At 38.0% G+C, this 22126-nt stretch overlaps 1 protein-coding gene across 4 annotated transcripts in view; it reads right to left on the reverse strand.

Annotated features, from left to right (window-relative positions):
* Positions 1-19914, reverse strand: part of DMTF1 (cyclin D binding myb like transcription factor 1) — a 33016-nt gene extending 13102 nt beyond the window's left edge. For 3 of the 4 annotated variants that reach the window (XM_062581261.1, XM_062581251.1, XM_062581270.1), the window contains exons 1-11: positions 19821-19881; positions 15192-15322; positions 12093-12209; positions 11351-11470; positions 10209-10303; positions 9325-9439; positions 6129-6205; positions 4585-4742; positions 3616-3648; positions 2141-2250; positions 1170-1398 (exon numbers count right to left, since the gene is read on the reverse strand). In XM_062581261.1, the coding sequence (XP_062437245.1) occupies positions 1170-1398; positions 2141-2250; positions 3616-3648; positions 4585-4742; positions 6129-6205; positions 9325-9439; positions 10209-10303; positions 11351-11470; positions 12093-12201 (1046 nt within the window). In that variant the 5' untranslated portion in view covers positions 12202-12209; positions 15192-15322; positions 19821-19881. Of the gene's footprint in view, positions 1-1169; positions 1399-2140; positions 2251-3615; positions 3649-4584; positions 4743-6128; positions 6206-9324; positions 9440-10208; positions 10304-11350; positions 11471-12092; positions 12210-15191; positions 15323-19820 lie in introns of all 4 variants that reach the window. The other variant, XM_062581277.1, reaches the window with a different exon arrangement.
* Between the last annotated feature and the right edge of the window lie 2212 nt (positions 19915-22126).

Raw genomic sequence — 22126 nt, forward strand, 5'->3', positions numbered from 1 at the left:
GTAATATTAAACTGTTCCTCATAAATCAATCCCATCAGGCTCTACAGGTCAGGGACAGTCTTCACACAATTTTGGCAGATATTATGCACACATGGGATTCTATGAAAATCTATTTTAATTAGTTTTTGAATTAATAAATATCTCTGAATTGCCTCCAGCTCATCTGTACCTGGAGCAGATCAAAGAGACGTGTGCAGTGAGAAGGGAAAAAAATTTTGTGAAAGTTAAAAGTGCTCTTCACAAACCAAGCAATGGCACTGAATACTCTGGCTAGCTTGCTAGATTAAAAAAAAAAAAAGAGAGAGAAAAAAGCGACCTAAAAGTTACCCTAATGAATGAGTTCAGAATAACTGGACAGACCAAAACAATCTATTTGCATAGAAAAATTAAGAATTATAAGCAGCACATACTGAAATACACAATCAAGTTTCTCATTTTAAGTTCAAGTCACACAGTTTCAGGAAATTAGTGAACAGTGCTCTATAAATAATATTTAGATTCCCTACGTGTCTTGGCTTTTTATTCCCACCCAAAACTAAAAAAATCCACTGGCTAAAAAGTCTGAGTTAAAGGCATTCAAAATGGAAAGAGGACAAGAGAGATTAAAAGGTTTCCAAAGAGTTACTGAGCTTTTCACTACCAGGTTGCTAGATCAAATGTCGTCATCAAAGGCGCTGAAATCCAATCAGTGTTTGGTGGCCTACATGAAATTAATCTGCATTCTCAGTTTAGTTCTTTGTAGACAGATGTCCACATCAGAGAAACCACCACCACACTTGACCCTCGTTGGTCATCTCAGCAGAGAGGCCAAGGACTGAATGGGCAGGGAGACTGAACTACCCTCCAGTTTAGGGTTAGAAGCGCATTGGTGGGGCAACGTGTGGGGAGCTTGCACGGTCGCTGCCTGTGCTGTACCTGTTCTGTGGAATAAAGAAGACTTCAGTCTCCAGGGCTTTCAATCTGACACCTTTCACGAGCACTAAAATTCACTAAAAAAACAAAAAACAAAAAATATGTTCAATAATAAATCTCTGTGAACTGTAAACACAGCAGTGATTTTTGGAGGGTTCTAGAGTTTTTAGCATCTAAGAAACCACCAAAAGGGACCCGAGTGGAATCCTACTAGCATCACGTATTACGATCCTTCTAAAATAATTAAAAGGACAAACCTCAATATCAGATTTATTTCATCTTCCTTGGTCCACTCAGTTCCCCCACTTTGTTTCCAGTTGAGATAGTTGAGCCACTTAGAGCGGCACTGCTTTTCAGAGCGTGTTCCAACCCGTTCTGCTACGGCAGCCCACGATACACCTTGTGTGACAATGTCACCTGGTTCTGTGCTAGTTAGCTCATGCACTACTTCCGCAAGTCTTTTTTCTTCTTCTTCTGTCCACTTCCCTGAAAGAGAGAAAAGCCCTCCAAGTTAACCCTCTAGTGCCATCTGGAGATCTGATCCATAACATGTAAACAGACAGTTATCCTCATTGTACTTTATTCAAAATTAAAGTATTGACTTGTGCAGAAGATCTGACTGTTTTTACTAACAATTTACATTATATTCATCCTTGTTTAACAGATGCATAATTCCATTGTTCTGCTGTCAATTCCTTTCTCTCCCCTTCCTCTCTTGTACAGAAGGATTCACACAGAACTTGCCAAAATATTGACCAAAGCAAACTGGTCCAAGCTACCTGAACTATAGTATTTGAAGTAAACTAACTATGTAAAAGCTTAGTTTACAGTAACTACATGAGGTCTGACTAAATTTTTCTTCCACTTGGTGGTACATACATTTCAAAATAAATAATAATTTACTCCTAAAGCTGTTTCCTGACACCTCTATATTCAGTACTTGCCTATTAATATTCAGTGCAAAAAGAAGCACTTTTTAATCCACCTCAATAAAATATGTTCCAGTATCCATCATATGATGGATAATGGACTGCAAAATTAAACTAGGCTTTCTGATCCTTAAGAAAGGAAATACCAAATTCCATACCACATATGTTTCTAAAACATTTCCAGATTTCACATTATAACTTACATAGTTCAGTAACACACCTCTGAAAACACCACTGACAAAGGCAAAGGTGACAGTTTTAACTAGAATAGCTATTAGTGACACCAGCATTTACCTCACCTGTGTTGCAGGTGTCCTTCATCAATCTACACCGATCTTTTACAGATGAAGCACTTCTCCCCAGTGCAGCTCCTATTGTGGCCCAATCATTACCATGCTTTATTCTCAGCCTAAATGAAAACAAGCTCGTTAGCATTACACCCTTTATGAGAACACCAAAATACCGATTCACCCTCTAACAGAAACAGTTTATAGACTGAAGAACGGAATGGGGAGTCACTGTGATACTACCGTATGCTTGATGTATTTCCTGTCATCACCGCTAATTTTTCCATTTGTTTCAGAAAGTCCTTTCGGCTTGCTAAGCCCCAGGATGCTCATTTCTAAAATGTGTATGAAAACATTTGTCTTGTAGGAGTGTTGTAAGGCTTAGCTACTGTGTTAAATATAAAATAATATATTATTATATTTATAATATAAATATTTGAGGAGGAATTTCTTCACTGTCAGAGTGACGGAGCACTGGCACAGGCTGCCCAGAGAGGTTGTGGAGTCTCCTTCTCTGGAGATGTTCAAGGCCCGCCTGGATGCAACCCTGTCTAACATGCTCTAGGTGACCCTGCTGAGCGGGGAGTTGGGCTAGATGATCTCCAGAGGTCCCTTCCAACTTTACTGATTCTGTGATTCTATGATAAATATGTAGATAAAAATGCAACAACCATTCTGTAAGTTCCTCAAGGAATTTCAGATGGTATACAGCTTATCTAAGAAACCTAAATAATGCCTGATGAAAACACAGGCATCCTACAATTCAAATGAGATAAAACACTGTATAATCACGTTCATAATATTATTATTTTCCTTCTACACATCTTAACATATTGACTCATGATTTATTTATTATGATACATCTGGTACAATAGGTACCTTGTAAGTCACACAAACTTCAGCTAAACTGATGTCCAAAAAAATTCATCAAAACAACATAGTATACTGTTTTTTTTTTCTCCAGTGTAACACAATTTCTTCAAATTGGTCAAACCAAAAAAGCTGCAAGAGGACATAAAACTTGCAGCTCCTGACTTGATCTGGTAGATTCATAGTAAAATCAAAGAGCCTTATTGGCAGCTTACAAATCTCTCTAAGACTTGATAGGGAAATCCTGCCCTTGATCTGCAACTTGCTTTAGAAATAACCTTTGTTTAGGTTTTCTAAAGAAAGTAGACTTCCATTTTTCACAAACAACCACATACGGGCTTGTAAAAACCTGAAACATTACTGGATTCAATACAAGGCTTGTATAAAAGCTTTGTTGTACGTCACCTAAGTCCTGAATTCATACTATCATATATACAAAGTAATCAGAAAGTAGGTGTCATTTCTCTTCAGATTAAAGTGACCACTGTTTTCCGAGAGTTAGAGCAGTCAAATTGACCTGTGACTTTTCAGTGATTTTATATAAAGAAACCTGTAAAAACTATTCAAGTTGTTAAATAGAACTTTAGTACCATGATTTACTTAATAAAAGGACTTACTCTTTGAGCTTTTCAATTTCCTCAGGTGTATACCTAAGCAGCAAGTAAATAAAAAGATATTATTTTATATAAAAAGCATAAAGCACAAATATTTTTGTTTTATTAGCCACAATTTACACATTTGATTACCACAAAAGATTAAGAAATTTTAACCATATGAAAAAAATCTGACCGAATACTTGCAAAGAACGTGAAGAACAAGTTCTGTTTTTCCTATTAATACATTTCTAAAGTTATCTGTTCTAAGGTTCTTCCCATTTACCAGTAAGATTCCTCATCCTCAGTGAACTTACTCCTAAGAACATGATTAGAATTTAGTAGATTAGTCTCTTAAACAAACAGCTCTTTTTCTCCTGTTTCAAGTTTATAATCACCATAAGGTTGAATTTACATTAAAAATAATAATTAAAAAAATCAGCATTGAAATGACATTTTTAACCTTTATGTATCTTGAAAAACTATAAGCTAAACTACCAGCACTATACACACTGCTTTACACATGGGGAAGCTAAGGGCACACAGATTAAGAGCAATTAGCTGAAGGTCACAGTTCTCAAAATACACTAGACTTCGGCAGATAACCCAGCTTGTCTCAAGAACTTCCAACTGCATCAGAAACCCCTCTGCTTTTTTTATAAATAAATAAATAAATAAAATTGTTTAAGGCAGTTATTTTCAGGGCTGATCAAGCCTTGATCCTACATAACAGATTTGCTCTTGTAGACATTCAACCCTCATTTGAGCAGGCTGGAGTTCTTCTGTTTCCCCAGAATTGCTGTCTTGCAATTCTGAATAAATGACAACACAGGTAGAGAAAGCCATTTCTTGGCAGAATTCACCCGAGGTCAGTTATGATCGGGAAGCACTAGGTCTGCTTGGCTGCAATCCTCTGTCTCACATATCACGTGTCAAACATTAAATGGCCCTACTCATACCAATAAAAACATGCAGCATTAGAAGTTGCCATACTTTCCAACATGGTTTCTGTCGTCATACATGCGAAGAACTCTTCTATAAACAGCAAAGAGAGGCCGATTCAAACCCCAAGCTATTGTCCTGTAGAAATCTTTTCTCTCATCTTTTGACATCTCAAATATAATTTCAGTGGCGTCTTTTATTCCACGAGCCTAGAGGAAAGCATTAAGAAAAATTTTAAATCCAAAAAACTCAAGAGTAAAATATTTAAGAACTCAAGTCCAGTACACCATTACACAATTTTCTATGTATTTCAAATACTAAAATCCAAAATTTAAACTAAAGGAGTATTTATGGATTTAGTTACATCAAATATAGAGCCCTGAACATTAATTTTCTTCCACTACAGTTCAAGTATACATGGAGGCTCTAATTTTCATTCATATTAAAAAAAAAATTCAAAAGTGTATTTTGTCATCAAAAGTTGAGTGTCATTTAGAACATCATGGAAAATATACTTTGGTGGTATTAGCCTGGGGTCATACAATGGAAAGTTGTGAAATAGTTTTAAGTCAATTTGTTACATAATTACTTACTGTTTATCTGAAAAGATTTTTTTTCTAATTAAACTACTCTTCTCTGTTCTGATGGAAACGTTTCAGCTTTAACTAAAAATCACTACATTCTAATTACTCAAAGCAGTAAAACTCACTCCAAAAGACAAGAAAACAGATAAATGGAAAAACATGATAAATTTGGACAACATCTGTATTAGTCAAGAATCAGTAGTAGTTCCACAAGTTATCCAGATAGCTTAGAAAAGTTTATCTAGATTTTTAAAAAGTATTATTAGTGAATGATTTTGTGGCAGAAACTCTAATATACGTGTGGGCAGGCACACATGTTTCCACAACTAATACTTAGATTTTTACATGTATACTAATGAAGGCTGAATTCAGGTGTGTAAGTGTGATTTGTTTTTTTTTGTTTTTCTTTTTGACCCTCAGGTTAAGCATAGTGAATCTATAATAGTTGGGCTATATTTTCAGTTATAAGCCTATCATATCACAAGTAAATATGACTTACGGGCATTTACCACTTTTTAGCATGTTAAATGCATGACTATTTCTACATTGAACCCTGATACTGACATATTAGGGGAAAGAAAACAGATACAGACATCCTCTTAGTGTAGTGAACAAATGCAGGTATTAACACACTGGCAAAGGAGTTTGGAAGTCAAAATCAAGTTTTTGTATGGAAAAGTAGCTCTATCACCAGTGCAACCTTTTTTCCTGACTTTACCACAAATTTTATGAATGATATATATTCAAAAAGAGAGTTCAAACCACTTGAGTATACAAGTATGAAATTTTAGAACGTATTATACTCAGTACACAAATTAAGAGCAGTGTCACACTCAAATAAGGTCTTAAATCCTGTGTATGGATACAATTATCTTACGAATGAGGAATGACTATTTGTATTATGAACTTTTCAGAATCATTTATTTGCACATTCTGGGAAGTACTAAAGAAAGTTGCTATCAGGAGCTGCATAACCACTCCAACTGGCAGATAACATACTCCAACACATACCTTTAAATAACGTTCAATGTTACTCATCAAAATGTCAATTTCTTCCTTCGACCACATCCCCTGCTTCCACTTATGGCCTTAAAATAGAAATAACAAACTAATTATCATAATGAAGGTTAGCAAAATGGAAGAAATCAGAAAACACAAACCTCTTACTATTGCAATTAAAGAAAAAAGAGTAGTAGTTAAATTAACTAGGATTAATTCAAAACAGAGGCTATTTCAGAACTGATGAACAATTCCCAGTAACAGCTAACTTCAAGTGCTTAAATAATGTGAGTCAAACCCCTCCTCAAAACCGTATGTTTTTTTAAAATAGAACACTAATTTTTCTATGTGCTGTCAAGTCACATATTCAGGCTTTCTCTTCAGCCAGAGACTAGAAAAATTTCTGTTTAAAGTGACAGCCAAAATTCTCATTACTCAAATGATTCCAGAAGATGGAACTTAAAAGCAAATGTAACTCATAATATTACTTGAAAAAACAGCAACATGGTCGGGTTCTCTTATAAACCTTATCATTTCCCAACACTTGAGTAGTGCAACTTACTGTACTTTTTGCAGAGATAAGTGTTCTACCTAGTCTGATAAGCTGGGCAGAGAAGGGAGGCTGGACTAGATGATCCCCAGAGGTCCCTTCCAGCCTTACTGATTCTGTGATTCTCTGTCTCTTTTTTTTTGTACTGGGAATAGTTCTCAGTGGACACAGTCAAGAGGAAAAAAATCATGTTGAGTGTTTTATTTCTCAAATAGAAATGCAACTCAATAAAGGCAAACCTTATGTTTCATCTCTGTCTATGCCCTTCGTAACTTCAATGCCAGCTAAACTTTAAAATCAAAACCAATTAACTTCTACTCAAAACGAAAGTTTTGAATGTAAGATCTGTCAACAAAAATTAAAAAACTCTTCTCCCTTGAATTTATATTTAGGCTCCTCTTTTTTCCCCCTTCATGATCATACCAAATTTATTAGTAAAACATCACTTACAATTAAGATTATGCTGGTGACCCAGTTTACATATTGGTGAGTGCTGGCTATCTGCCCATCTCTGCTCAGAAAATCAGGGTACTTCCTTCTCAGCCTGCTAATTACCAGAGCAGAGAGGCAGTATACACCAAAGAGACTGTTTACTTAAATCCAATTATAATGAAAAGTACAAGCATTATTGCTAATGCTCGCCACCAACTGATGGGAGAAAATTCTTCCCTTGTGCCTGACAGCTCCAATCTCTTCTTCCAAAGCTACACAGGCAGAAAAATAAACAACCGGTTATTACAGCTGTGTTTTACGCTTCCATCCAAGTCTGATCTGACTTAAAGAGAAACTCCTACTCTTTACATACTCTCATACTCTTTAATAATCAACTATTTCAGGAAAGGAAGTATATTTTGCCTTTTAAATACTTGCCTATTCAGAGATAATATTATTATAACACAGTTCTTGAAAATAGGATTTCTATCAGCTGGAGACTACCATCAAAATGACGAATTCTTGCAACACGTGCCAAGCTATTAGCAACTCTAAAAGGAGATACATACTGGGATTCCTCCACAGCTGATCTCTGATAGAACATGGAGACGCCAAGAAAGGTGCAGTTAGTATGGTTCTTCAAATATTTTTCTAGGCATGATTTAATGGAAAGATCTTCCTAGTATTCATCTCTCAATTACAATCCCTAGATTTATTACCCTCATTTATTCACAACTGTAAATACCACTTGTGGTTTATGGTCACTTAATAAGCCCATGAGAAGACTACAGAAGCAACAAACACATCAAACAGGCCACCAAGACACATGCAAACACTCATTTCTCTGCCAAGCCACCAGTATGTGCTCCTTCAGGAGCAGCCAAGAATGTGCTGCTCCCAACCAGCATATGAAGTGTTTTGTCAGTGGCTATCAAACAAGATTATAGTGACCCCGCTCTGCCTCTCATCCTAAAGCAAGCCAACTATAGCAAAACGGTTTCTCACTTACTCTACTCTAGCTGTCTCAGTCCTTTAATGCAAAGGAGTGTCTTTGCTGTTCTACCTCTCCCACAGTCCCTGGACTGAACAAATGGCTCAGAACCTCTATAAATCTAATAAATAAGAAGGATGGAGAAAATAGGGGGAAATTATTGCCTATTAAGAGCGGCTGTGCACACTTTTGGATCAGTGAGTAAATCAGACACACGAAACTGGTCAGCTCCTTTCCTCGGTATTTCCCGTATTCAGAACACAGAAGCTGTAAGCCTCACTCAAATTCTTTCAGTGAATACAGCACACTCAGCCCTCTGGAGCAGAACTGATTGGGTAAGAGAGAATTTGATTCTAGGACGGAAAATCATTTTTCCCTTAGCTTTACAAAAAAACCAAGGTCTTGCTTTGGACTGACTGAGAGAGATTTTCAATTTTATTTTCCTACAAAAAAGGCAAGGTCAGGGTAAGAAAAATAGCCGAGAGACTAGGGAAACTGAAGAGATAAGAAGTCTTCATTTGAAACTAAGCTGTATCCCCATGTTTAAAAAGCACCCTATCTTCCCCTGGAGAGGGAAAAAAAAACACTAAAATTCAGTGACTACTACATGATTGCATGGATACACTTTGAAAAGGTTGATGGGGTGGTAGTTTTAGTAGTAGCAGTGACTATTTCAGTAGACTCTGGTCTGCATAATCCCAGCTCTTTATGTGCCGACTCAACTGCTGAAACTGTTTAGCATGAATCACAAGAACAGTGGCTGGTCTAATAAGCCCTATGTAGAGGAAAGATTCATTAACCTGAGCATAGATTAATCTTTCATGGTATGCTTTCCCTCTGACTGGAGCTTCCTACCACCCAACTAGATGAAAAGATCAAGATCGTTAGATTAACTGGAGCAAATGTAAAACCATCTGCACCATCTGTGTGAACATATCAAGTGTGACAGTTCTCCATCATGGCCACTGGAATCACTATCGCTACTGGAAGTACTACAGCACCCTCATTCTAAGTTTATCTGGAGTTCAAACTTTCACCTTGCATACAAAGTATAACAGTGATGATGAGGACTTAACACATTAGATCTCTTACTAGTTTCAGATCTCATCTGTTTAAATATTTTCACTAAAAAAGCTAGACCAGAGATTACTTTATGCAAACTCCAAAATATTCTCTGAGGCACCTGTAACAGCTTACCTTGTTACTGTGGAAGAATTTCATTTTAAGTACCCTACCTTTATTTGTTAGGGAATCTTTGTCCTCTTTGGTTGTGAACCAGGCTTGACTAACAGCAGACACTTCTTCATTGCCCATTGGGGAAATTTCATCCAGCTGTTCATTCTGAAGAATCTTGAAAATACAATTAAATTTAGTTAGTTCTAGTCAGATCTTCAGTTCATTCTCATACCTTGCATTTCATACGAAGATATAATTTGAAAGAAAAAGAATTCATCACACCAAGTCACCTTGCTGTGGGCTGAAAACCTGCCATTTTTTTAAGAAATGGGATTACAAGTACATCCTTCTGTCTTAAAAGTAAGTAGACGAGTAAGACTTAGCATCTTAACATATAGCCATTCCAAGAATTAATCAGATAACATTTGTTCATCCTGTTCAAAATACAGTGTATACAAAAAGTCTCACTGGCTTCAGTGGAAAGAGGACTGTGTCCAGTACCTCCAGTATAGAAATTGAAACACAAAACCCACAAGAAGAAAAAAATGCAACTGTTAGAATTGTTGACAAGAAAAAGAACATTCAGACCTGTTATAAAGCCTAATTTGTACTCAAAGAACTACAGAAATAACAGATAAACTTCTCCAATTTCTATGCGGATTATCACAGAACAAATAACAAGCCTTGGAGGGTTACATCTACTACTGTTTATTACATTACTCTTTGGGCAGGAAATTATACTACAAATCATCTCTTTCACATAAAAAATGATTCAACTGCGCTTTTATAGAGCAACATTTTACAAAATAGATCTGCATTCAAACGCATCAGGTTCATACTAAATACACTCAATCATTTAGTAAGCCCTTTCTGTTTATTTCCCTTTTATTTTAATTTAAATTAAAAAAATGTAAAATAGGTCAATTTTGAAGTTTTACTGTACCTGAATTTGAGTAACGGTTCCTTCATTAATCTCATCTTCAGCTACCTCGGTGGTAGCAGTCATGGTTACCTCAAAGCTCTGATCATTTTCTGAAACTTTGGAACAAATTAGTTGTGTACATTACTCTTAGAACATCTGTAATGTTATAACATTTTTGTTTATGTTATAAAACCTACGACATAGGTTTTATAAATTATTATCTTTGCAATGAAAATTTTTAGTGATTTTACTTCATATTTATTTATTGACATAGTAAAATCACCAGATGATTATCAATACTTGTTCTTCATAAAAATTAAATAAGGGTTTAAAAATACTGTTTTACTTTTGACTATAACTAAGAGCTAATGTAAATAAATAACAAACAAATAAATAAAAGCTACCTGAATTAAAGACTCTTAGGTGCTACAATAGTTCTGTATTAGTGCTTCTTTTCTAGCCATACCTTCATTATTTTCTAATTACTAAACTTTCCAATCTTTTGGCAGCATTCTTTCTCCCCCAGTACTTTTTTTCCCGCTAGCTTCAACATGATGATTCATTTACCTCTAAAGTGTTTATGTTAAGTTCTACTAAATAAACAGTCACTCTGTGTGTTGTAAATAGATATTTTGACTTGCTAGATCTGTTTTCCCCTCTGTTCGAGAATTTTTATTAAACTAAACATAGTATTTGATGAAATTCCTAAGTTTCAAATTCACCACTCCACTTACCCTTTGCACTACAGCAATCTATACCTTAAAAAGGTTATGTGTTTACAATAGATATATGATTTTTCTTAGTATTTTAAAACATGAAAATACTAACTATACTGTTTTATCATTAAGAAATTAATCTCACAAGCTCTTTGCAAGAGTACAGCATTTACTTTGCTGCTCATTCACCTATCTTTCAACTTGTGCAATGCACCTTTGCCTGCAGATCTCTATGTCTGAGGCAGGTTTATTTCACCGGTACTGCACAGAGACAGATTGCTGCAAAAACATCCAAGGCTCAAGAGAGACAAAGGTGATACACAAATTCAAGTTATCAACAAAATTTTAAAAACATGCAAAATATTAAATGTGACCAAAAGAACCCATTTTTCACATTTACCAACAAAAACATTTGCTATAAAAGCACATAAACTTACAACAACTTACTTGGAACTGCAACAACAGAAATGCATGGAGTGGAGTCATCAAGACTCTGATCATCCTCTGATAAGCAAAGCCTCTTGTGTGGAGGTTCAGTGCTGTCTTCAGAGTCTACTTCATCAGCTTCTAAAAACAAAAGTATATGCAGGTCACTTTCTGTTAACAAAGAGGAGCTCTTGAAATAAATCTAGCAACAATAACGAAAACAAAAGGTAAAAGCAAAGGTGATAGGCTGGTTCAGAGCTTTACTGCTGCCCAGGATCTAAGCATAAATTATTGACAATAACAGCTCATGTGCTTTCTTCCATGTGTGTGTATATATTATATATAAAAATATATTAATATACAAATATATAAAACAATGTGTGTGTTTCTGTATATACATACATATATATATATATATACATATTTAAATCTCAGAAAACATATATGCCATTCACAATCCACTATCCTTTCAACTTATCTCTCTGCCATGTAAACCTTAAGTCTGCACAAACTTGGGTATGTGCTCAGTTCTAATAATCTATTTCCACTGAAACAAATCAGGATAGGTATATCCTTAAAGTCAGGCACATAAGTTATTTTCTGATCCAATTTGACACTTTATCCTCCTTTAAACTCAGACAGAATAAAGCCCAGCTCAGAAAGCAAACAGAATCCAAATATCTGTGCAAAGGCCACAGAGCCCAGGAAGTACAATAGCTGTATCAGTAAAAAGAGATGAATGCTATGAAATACAACTATATACCATTTTGAGGGCAATGAAGTATAAGATTCCCTTCAGTGTCCTGGGTCAAAGTCACAGAGTTCACGGTTTCTACTGTCACTGTGTCAGACTCTTCTTCAACTGTGCTCATACTCAAACCTGAAAGAGTAATACACAGGTTACTTTTCTTTCAACCAGCTGCCACTCTGATTGTGCACAATGCCGTCTGCTTTATTTCAAAGCATCAGTATAAACTCTCATACAGAATGATGAATCTCTATTCCATTATTTCACATCAGCAATTCCGGGGCTTAAGAAGTTTAGCCACTGCTACTTTTCCTGCATACTTACACATCACGTAGAGTAATATCAGATGGTTTCAAAGGTATTTATCCAACTAAAAATACTACCTAAAGTTCACGAGCATTTGCCATCTTCATGGGACAGAAGACACCCAAGAGTATGGAAAGGATCTTTTGTAATAGTTTGCTTGAATTTGCAAGTCCGGACTATAAAAAGGAAGGATCTTGCAGGTGATATAATCACATTTCCAGTCCGCACAGGATTACTTCTTGCAGTACAATTTGTATTGATTTGTCCAATTTTAGCATTTCAGCAATTATGCTTCCAGTGGCTTCCTCTTAAGAGACTCTCTGTGCCAAGTAGTTCAGCAGGACAGCATCTGTACCAGTTGACAGATAAACAAGTTGCAAGTATAAGAGATCATTCAACACTAACACAGTTCCCTGTCAGTCAGAATGGATTTCCAGTTGTTGGAATTTAACCTATCATTTCTCTTTATGCCCCTCAAGTTCTCTCTCAAATCTTACTCACTGCATCCTTTTCATGCCACTGACTTCAATCGTTCCTTTTCCAAATTAAATATAACTAGTTTTTTATGTATAAACAATTGCTTCTGCTGCATTTCTCCATTCCCTCCCTCTTTATTCCACACTTTTGAGTAATGCAGTCCCTCAAATTAATGTTCTAGCTGCAGGCACATGAAATTACTATTGCGAAAGATAGCAGCATCCCTGGTACACAACACAGTCTTAAACAGGCTGCACGACTCTACACTGACCGATGCACTTAAGCAAATATTCTAAGAATGCTATTAACACGCTGTTCTTGTCTCTTACTCCTGTTTCTCTACTTTGTGTTTAATCTGCTGCTTTACATTATTTTTACAAACCTATGCTATGACTCTGTCAGTGTTTTTAAGTTTTCTACATCTTCTCATATTATTTATCACTTTAGTATTTGTAACATTTCTCATTTGATAGTTTTCCCATAATATAACCTTCTAAGGCCAGCTAGGACTGAGAATGTTTTGGTAATGTTATACTGTTTAAACCTGCATTCTTTATAGATTGAATAAATAACTTATGAATGCTATTTTTTTTAATCACTGAAACAATATGAGCAACAGAAAACCTGGACGCAAGCACTAGCCAGAATAAAAAATTACTAAAAAAATCAGTTATCTGGGGTAGGCAGTATATGCTGATATCAGTGAGCTACAGCAATACTTCTGATAATCTCACAAATACTATGAAAAAACCCAATATATTACTAGCCTATAAGAATTTCGATTTAAACTAGCACTGCTAGCTAATTTTGAAAAATAGTCTGCATACCTCAAATACAAAGAAATGTAAGTTCTGTTGCAGCAGAGGATAAATAAAACTACATTTAAAATATTCAGAAACTTTGCAAAGATCTCATCACCTTTGAGCACTTGGACTCGGCAAATCTGCCTTTCACAGAGCTTTGTAAGAAGAAAATACAACAAAGAACATATCACCTATTTCTCCTTTAAGTTCTTTCTAGTCTTTTTTCTGTGTTTTTCAGAGATCAACAATAGAAAAAAAAATACTTATAACTTTGTTTAATGCTAAGGTAGTGCCATCAAAAATTTTAATTTGTATCTCAAAAAATAATTGATAATAATTTTAAGAATCACAATTATCTTCAATGTAGCAGGTAGAGATATCCGTACAGCCGTCCACTTGTACACAAAATGTAAAACTCTTATTTTACATCACCTGCGTAATGTTAACAATACTGCTTTGGCAGGAAATGATTTCATTTTTAATTAGAAAACATGTTCTTTGGTATTGAGGATTCCTAGCAAGAGCAGTATTTTCTTGGAAAGATAAAGACTACTGTTAGTCTTCTAAGTAAAATTACTTATCACCTCCCAAGCTTGATGAAGATTTGGCACTTCTTTGAGCACTTGTAGTGACTGATTTCTAGAATGAAGTGATATTATACTTCTGAACATTTCAAAAAAAAAAATCAGATACTGTTAAGATTTTAAATCAGAGGGTTGTCAAACTTACTTTAATCATCTACCATCAGTAACAGTTCTTTGCCACATGCAAGCGTAAGAGGAAACCACCTCCTTGTGATTCATCTGCTTATGAGTTTTAGAGCCTCTGCCCTATTTATTCTTTACTAGTATGCTTTACCCCTATATAACTAATGTCTCCTGCATGGCTATAACACTGATTTTAAAGAACCAGAAGAGACATCCATAACTCTAAAGGAGAAGAAACTTAAACTGTTATAGCTAAATGAGCAGACTGCAATTTCTTCGACCTAATTCCGAGCTGTTCATTTAATTTCTTGAGAGTTAACAAATTGGACAGTTCTAGAGGACAAACAGAAATAGGAAAGATTCTCTTTTTCATGTTTATGCATGCACTTTCTGGATAACTTTTATTATGAGGAACACTGTTGCAAACTCCCAGCAAAGTTATGAAATGCCAGAGATTATTCCTCTTGAATTATATGTGAACAGCTATTGACAAAACATATTTCTCCAACAATTTGCTGAAAGAATCTATTTTTGCTCTTACCACTATGAAAGCTTGAAAGATAGGAAAATTTATTTTTTAAAACAATTTATGTCAATCATGTATTTCAGCTAAAGCACATTTTTATCTATCTAGAAACAGAGGAGACTATAGTACCACCAACAGCAGAAGTTGCAGAATATGCAGAATAGCATTCTTTCTTTTACTGAAAGAATCCTGAAAACTGAAAGATAGATAAAACTGACAGAAAGATAACAAAGCTGGACATTTTTTTTAATCAGTTACTCAAGACTTGTTGATAATTAAAGAGGAATATGCTTACAGGAATAGGTTCCCAATTCAAAACCATAGAGTAATTGGGCTTATCTGTTTTGCATTTTCTCCCTCGCTGGTTCTCCATGTTAAGAGAGAGATGGATACAGCACGGGAGGGGTCCATACTTCCAAACCTGAACTGTCCATGGGAGAGAGGAGAAGGAAAAAAAAAAGAGAGAGAGAGATGCCATGCTCAGTGCATAGCTGCTACACTGTCACTTCCATACAAAATAGCTATAACAGGACTCTAAATTATGCAACAATACAAGGCAGTGCATCCAACAGCGCTGATCTGTCTGATCAAGTTAAAAATCCCTACAGAGATCTGCTTGAGATTCCAGCTACTCCTTCTAAAACACCAGAAAACTGTGCACAGCACATTCTCCAAGGAACGGACTTTTCCAAAGAAGGAAACACTCCTCAAATGTAAATCCAGGACCAAGAAGGATTTCGTAACTTTTTGTCAGCCTCCCAAAAGCAGTTTATTCCAATGCTAAGATGAAATAACAGATAAGAGCCAACAGTAAGTGCAGGCTCTCCAAAAAAAGACAATTTTGTTCTATGCCAAACATTTGAGATTTAGAATATTTCAAGTTTTCCAAGTTAAGGTAAAAATCACAACCAAGCCGTGAAAAAAATGAACGCGGGCCAAGTCCTTGACTTCAGTGGAAAAATTCCCATCAACTTTAATGGGTGTGGAGTGGACCTGAGTCGAAAACTCTGACTGCAAAAAACAAGAGCCAAGTCAAAGCCAAATGCATATTTTAGACATTACTTTTATTCATTAAACTACAAAAATACAAGAAAAACTGAAAGAAACAAAGAAAATTACTCTTTCAAGACACAGTTAGACCAGGACAAGAGCCCTAACTCATGAAGAAATAGATTAGCGACTGAATGGTGAGAACAAAAGAAAAAAAAAATCTTGCACTACTGTGGAGGTTACTTCTGCTTGAATACGAAATGATCTCCAGATCCTATGAAGATCACTATTTTCCAGTTGAGTAATGACGGCACCACCATGTACGCTGGAGATCTATTGCATATATAACAGAGTCACTTGAAGCTTAGGATGAGTGCATTGAAGAATGCAAAGTGCAGCTGCAGGAGACAACACCCTCTAACGCAGGCATCTTCGGGACTGACTGCAGGGACACTGTACTTGCTGGTTGTCCTTGATTTATCACAGGATGACAGCCGAAGCCACACTAAACAATGCTGTACCACTGCAAAGGTCTTTTAGTACGTGTCACGTAAATTGCATTTAATACAAAAACCTGCACATCCACTATTGAAAAAGTTAACTACACAAACTTAATGATAGCTTATAGTTCTTAATTACTGGAAATTAAGACAATAGTCTCTCCATCTCCAAAACATCACCTTTTCATAAATCCACTGAAAGTGTCTGTTGTTGAAAACGCATTGTTTTCTATTTGAAACAGAAAGGCTATTCCTTTCATTCTAAATGTATGCCCCAAAACATTTTTAGCGCTAAATTCAAGCACACTGTCCAAAAACCACAAGTCTGCTACTAATGATGTTAGCTTGTGGGAGAAGGGAACACATTGCTGTATGCACATACACTAACACTGTGGATGGGTATTAAGAAATGCAGTGGAGATAGCATGTTGATAACTTAGAAATTTATGTAAATTTAACATGCACTTCTTGCATTGTTAGATTTCGGGTTTTATTTAGCTATTTAGCCAAATCTAACATCTTTAAGAGTTAATTATAACTTAGGTTTCTACGTGCAACCTAATAAATAAAGTATTTTGCCTAAAAGTATCATTAATATATAATTCCAATTATATAGTTTTCCAGGGTAACTATCCACCAATACCACATAATACAGCAGTTCTTATTTGTTTTGTGAAACATGAAGCAGATTTAGGAAAAAAAGCAAAGATAATTTTACACTAAGTTGCAAAAAATGAATATTTTGATATAAAATTTTTACAATTCTAAATCACAGGAGCATGGGCTCAAATGTTCTGTGAGCAGTTCTATACACTTCTAAGAAATATTATTTTTACCCTTGCAGATACAGTTGTCCTAATTCCTAGTTATTAGCAGAATGTCTTGTATAGTCTGCTGTGGACTGCTGTAAATCTTTTAAAATACCTCCATGCAGCTGTATTAAAGGCCATGCAGAAGTGTATTTCACTAAATTCTGTAATAAGCAAAAATTGAGGTTTATTGAGAGGCTACCATCTATTAAACAGGAAAAATCTTATTGGAAGCACTTGGATTTCACTGTATTTATTCAAAACTAACACAATGGAAACAAAGTGATTACATGACCCCAGGTACCTTGTATTTAAGGAAGCCCAAAATGTTTAGTGTATTCTATACCTTGTTTCTTATGTAGTCAACACTTAAGTCATAATCAGGAGTTTTTAACAACTCAGTACCAATTTGCTTGTTACTATTTAACAGAACACCTTCTTGCCACATCAAGTAGGTTTGATTCAAATCTGAAAATCATTACAAAAGAATTCTCTTAAACAGCTGCAACAACAGGTGCAAGAGGGGGACCCTTCCGACAGATTTCAAACAAAAGGACCCAAAGACTGGAGTTCAATATATAAAAAGATTTATTAAACGGTATCAGTATGAGATTACAGGCCTGTAAGAACAGGTACATTCTACTTATCAATGATATTTAGAGCAGTGGGCTACCAGAGAAATGGAAGATATGGAAGAGACACAATGGGGTAAACTGTTCTGATTTGCATCAATGTAAATTTTGCAGAACTCCATGAATTCGAGCCCACCCGTCGATATTTTAATAAAAAGCAGTAAACATGCCTTAAATGTCACACAAGGGGAAAAAGGTGCTACCTATTCCAGAAGAAATGATATAGAAAATTAAACCTACAGTTTTTCTCCTTCATAATAAAAAATGGATCTCAGGCACAAGGTTTCAGGTGTGGATAAAATCTTGGTAAGACTGATATGTACAAAAATACAAAGAAAAAGAAAATATTTAAATGCAGTTGCATTGTAAGCATTTCAATTACCTCTTCACCTTTATAATAGGCAAAATTTAGCATGTAATAAATATGAGCAGCTGATTGTTATCCTAATAGTAAAACGCATGATGAGACTGAAAGAAATCCACAGCTCTGTTGCTTTCTGATGGATGAACACAGAATTAACTCTCACAAATGTGAACGAGACTATCATAAACAGTAAGATACAGTATGGACATATGGTAAGTGTTTTGAAAGTCTTTATGTTTGATACATTTTATAATTTTTAATGGTTAAGATGAAATCTGCATTTCAGAAGCACTCTAATTAAGGAGCTTTATTTAACATTCAATCACTTAGGTAAACCATCAAATATAACGAAACTTTCAGCAATTGTCCAGAAAAAAGCAAGCACTAAGTTCTTGTCATAATCTCTGTCAATCCAGATGAGTATAGTTAAAATGTAATGAGATGTTTCCACCTCATTATGAACGCTACATCATCTACTTTTCTAAGACAGTTTCACCTCTGCTATCAAGAAACCTAATGCCAAGCAGTGCTAACAAAGAACATTTTCTGGATTACTTCAACACTTCACTTCAGCACCCAGGGGGCACTGAATAGGGATCACTATGCCTAAGTGCGTATCTGTCTGGTAAAGAGATGCAGTGTAAGGCACAAACTTGCCTTTCTCAAAAAAAAAAAAAAAAAAAAAATCCTAATAGTGTAACATGCTTCACCATGCCCAAGTGCACAACCAAGACACCTCAAAGAAAAAAAAAATCGTGCTCCTTCATTTTGGTAAAACACTGAGCATAAACCATAAACCCTGGCACAGAAAAGCTGGTACCACTCTTCGGTGAACGCCTGCTCTTAGCGGAGTGGTGCATTTAGGAATTCACTTAAAAAAATAACGTCACGAGCAACCTCAAACCATAACGCCTGCCGAAAAAAAAAAAAAAAAAAAAAAAAAAAAAAGAACAACCAAACAAACACACAAAAGCCACAAGCTTAGGACATCCCGACCGCAGACCCCGAGGAGGGAGCCGAGCGCTCCAAGCGCGCTCACGCAGGTGGCCCTTGATTACCGACCTCCAAGCTAAGCGGGTGGGGGCCCAAGCAAGAGCAGCGAACAAAAACTCGCCGCCTGCCCCAGGAACCGCGGTTTGGGAGTTTCCAGGTTTTTCCTTATTTCTCCCCCTCCCCGTTTCCCCCCACGCTGCGCGGCTCGGCAGCGCCCCGGGCAGGCGGCGGCCTGGCCGCAGCGCAGGGCGCCGGCGGGGCCCCCCGCGCCCGGCCGCGGCCCCCGGCTGCTGCCGCGGCGGGGGAGAAGCCCCGCAGGCGGCGGCGCCCCGCTGCCCCGCGGCCGCCAGCGCCGCCATTTGGCCCCGCGCTGCCGCCGCCGCCATTTTCCCCTCTTCGCGGCGGGCGGCGGCGCTGGCCGAGGCCGCTGCCGGCTCGGCCCGGCCGCGATTGAGGCGCGGCGCAGCCCCGGCTCGGCACGACCGCGGTTGAGGCGCGGGACCGGCCGCGGCCGCCTCGCCGCCGCCGCGCCCTCAGCTCAGCCCAGCCCAGCCCGCCCCGCGCCGCCGCTGCCGCCGCCGCCCCGCGGCCCGGCCGCTCCCGGCCCCGGCAGCCCGCAGGCCCCCGCGCGCTTACTTCCTGTTTTGGGTCCGGGCACTTGAGAAACCAGGATGGAGACTCCGAAGTACCAGGATGGAGGCGCCGAGCGGCAGCGAGCGGCGAGTGGGGGAGGAGGAGGCGGAGGCAGCGGCGGGGCCGGGCCGGGCCGGGCGCAGGCAGCCGGCGGGGCCCGCCGGAAGGGCCCGCCGCCCGCCCGCCGCGCCTTCCGCCCCGCCGCCGCGCCACAAAGCGCACGGCGCGGGGCCGGCCGCCGCGCCGCGCCACAAAGCGCACGGCGCGGCCCGCTGCGCCGCCCGGCCGGGCCCCGCTCCCGCTGCCCGTCAGGGCCGCGGCGCAGCGGCCTGCCCCGAAGCGGGGCTCCCTGCTCCCCGCCCGGGACCCTCTGTCCACCCGAGCTTCCTGCGTGGCTGCCGCCTCCCCGCCCCTCCCGAAATTGGCCAACTACCCGAATTGAGCCTCAAAGTCCAGCATAAAGAAGCAAACCCTTTCGTCTGGCCTTCTGCCCACTTCTCAAGAAGTTGCTGTGGATGCAGAGACCCAGTTTTGGCCCCAAATCGAGATGAGGCCCCTTTCTGTGCCCTTCTTGCGAGAGCATGTGCGCCGAGGAGGGATTGCCCTTTTCCTTCCAAAAGACTTCCCTGTGGTAAATGTATGGAAAAAGTTCTGGAAAATGGTAAAGGTCCTTCTTTACCAAACCTCCCTGGGCTAGCTTGAACAGATGCCCATGTGGTCACTTACTAAATGCTGAAGAAATGCGTGTTTTCCTGTACTGTGCGTGCTTTGAGATGCCGCTGGTGGAAACAGAACTGCACGTGGAAGAACTGCTCTGTGGAAAAGCCAGAAGGGGAGACATGGGTTGTAACCATTAAAGCTTCCCAGGTTTTCCCAGACATTTTTTAAAACAGTAAACATCTGTAAATAGCGTTTCTCCAAATCTTTCTCACAGGCTGCAGCAATCCTAAAGCATTTGCCATTTTTCGTCGTTAAAAAAATGGCTGAAGTAGAAGTTCTAGCTGTAGTTTTCAACACCAGGTCAAATACTTTAGGGATGTTTCAGGAAAAAAAAGGAGGGACTTACCTTTTTTCACCCAAATGCATTTAGAAAACAGATTGTGTCACATGTTATAAAGGCAATACAAGAAGCTCTGTGCTGGAACGTATTAGGAAACGTGCTTCTCTCTCAGCCTCTGCCATCATTTGGAAATTTCACCCAAGTTCAGCCAAGTTGTAAGCTTCTAAAAATTGCAGTTCACGTGTTCCCGGGAGAGACCACACAGAAATTGTTTGCCAGGAAGGACTGAGTTGCCCTAAACATACCGTGCCTTTTAACATTGTGAAACTCTAAGGTTTTGGAGACATCTGCATGGGGCTGGTCAGTATGACCTGGAAGAAACCTGTCTGCATGTGGAAATATGAGTCTGCAAAACAAAAGTGTGGAGATTTGTAACTGGGATGAGGAAACCAAGGGGTTTTTACTCAGAGTAATGTGGGGGATGAGATAGGGTAGGGAGGGAACTTAGGACATAAAATTACAGTGCTAAAAGAATGGAGACTGAACATGTAGCTGAGACATGGAGAAAATAGCTAGAATAAGAAGGTGAAGACTTACAGCATTTGTTTTGTTCAAAGCACACATTAATTGTTTGGTATCTGTATACTTGGTCTTTCTGCAAATCAAACCTCAGGGATCTCAAATTCCACATCAGAAAATGAAGAACACAAAATAGTTGACTTCCAGGAAAAAGTTTGTTTTAAATGCACAGTAGTTCCTAGGAATTCCATTTTCCAAAATGGGGATAAAATCCACTTTTCCAGAGTTGATTATATCTGTTTAATTCACCAGCCCACTGTTTCTTGCAACTCCCTGATTTTTCTGTTTCTTGCTTTCCAATTTCTGCAGCAAATGAAGCAAGGATGCTACAATTGCCTTCTTTGCAACACAACCCTACTTTTTTTTTTTTTTTTTTTTTTTTTTTTTTTTTTTTGGTAAAGGAAGCTGTGGTCTTGCCGTAAAAATAATAGGATATGATTTATTTGTCCTATACCAAAATGCATAATCAGAAGGTTGAGTTCAGACTGTTCAGGAAGCAATGATTCTGATGGTTCTTACATATCAGTCTTCACCACATAAAAGTTTATAGAAAGACTTCCTGAGTAGTAAGTGGCAAACACAAAGAAGGCTCCTTCCATATTGTGCTTATTTTCCCCATATCTTATCTCAGTTATGAGCATTTTTCTTTTTGAGTATAAAGTTTTCCCCCTTATTCTCTTTTTGTCTTATTTATCTGATTATACTTTATATAAAACAATATTTTAACTAC

Source organism: Rhea pennata, chromosome 1 (genome assembly GCF_028389875.1).
Source record: "Rhea pennata isolate bPtePen1 chromosome 1, bPtePen1.pri, whole genome shotgun sequence".
In the NCBI taxonomy this organism is placed as follows: Eukaryota; Metazoa; Chordata; class Aves; order Rheiformes; family Rheidae; genus Rhea; species Rhea pennata.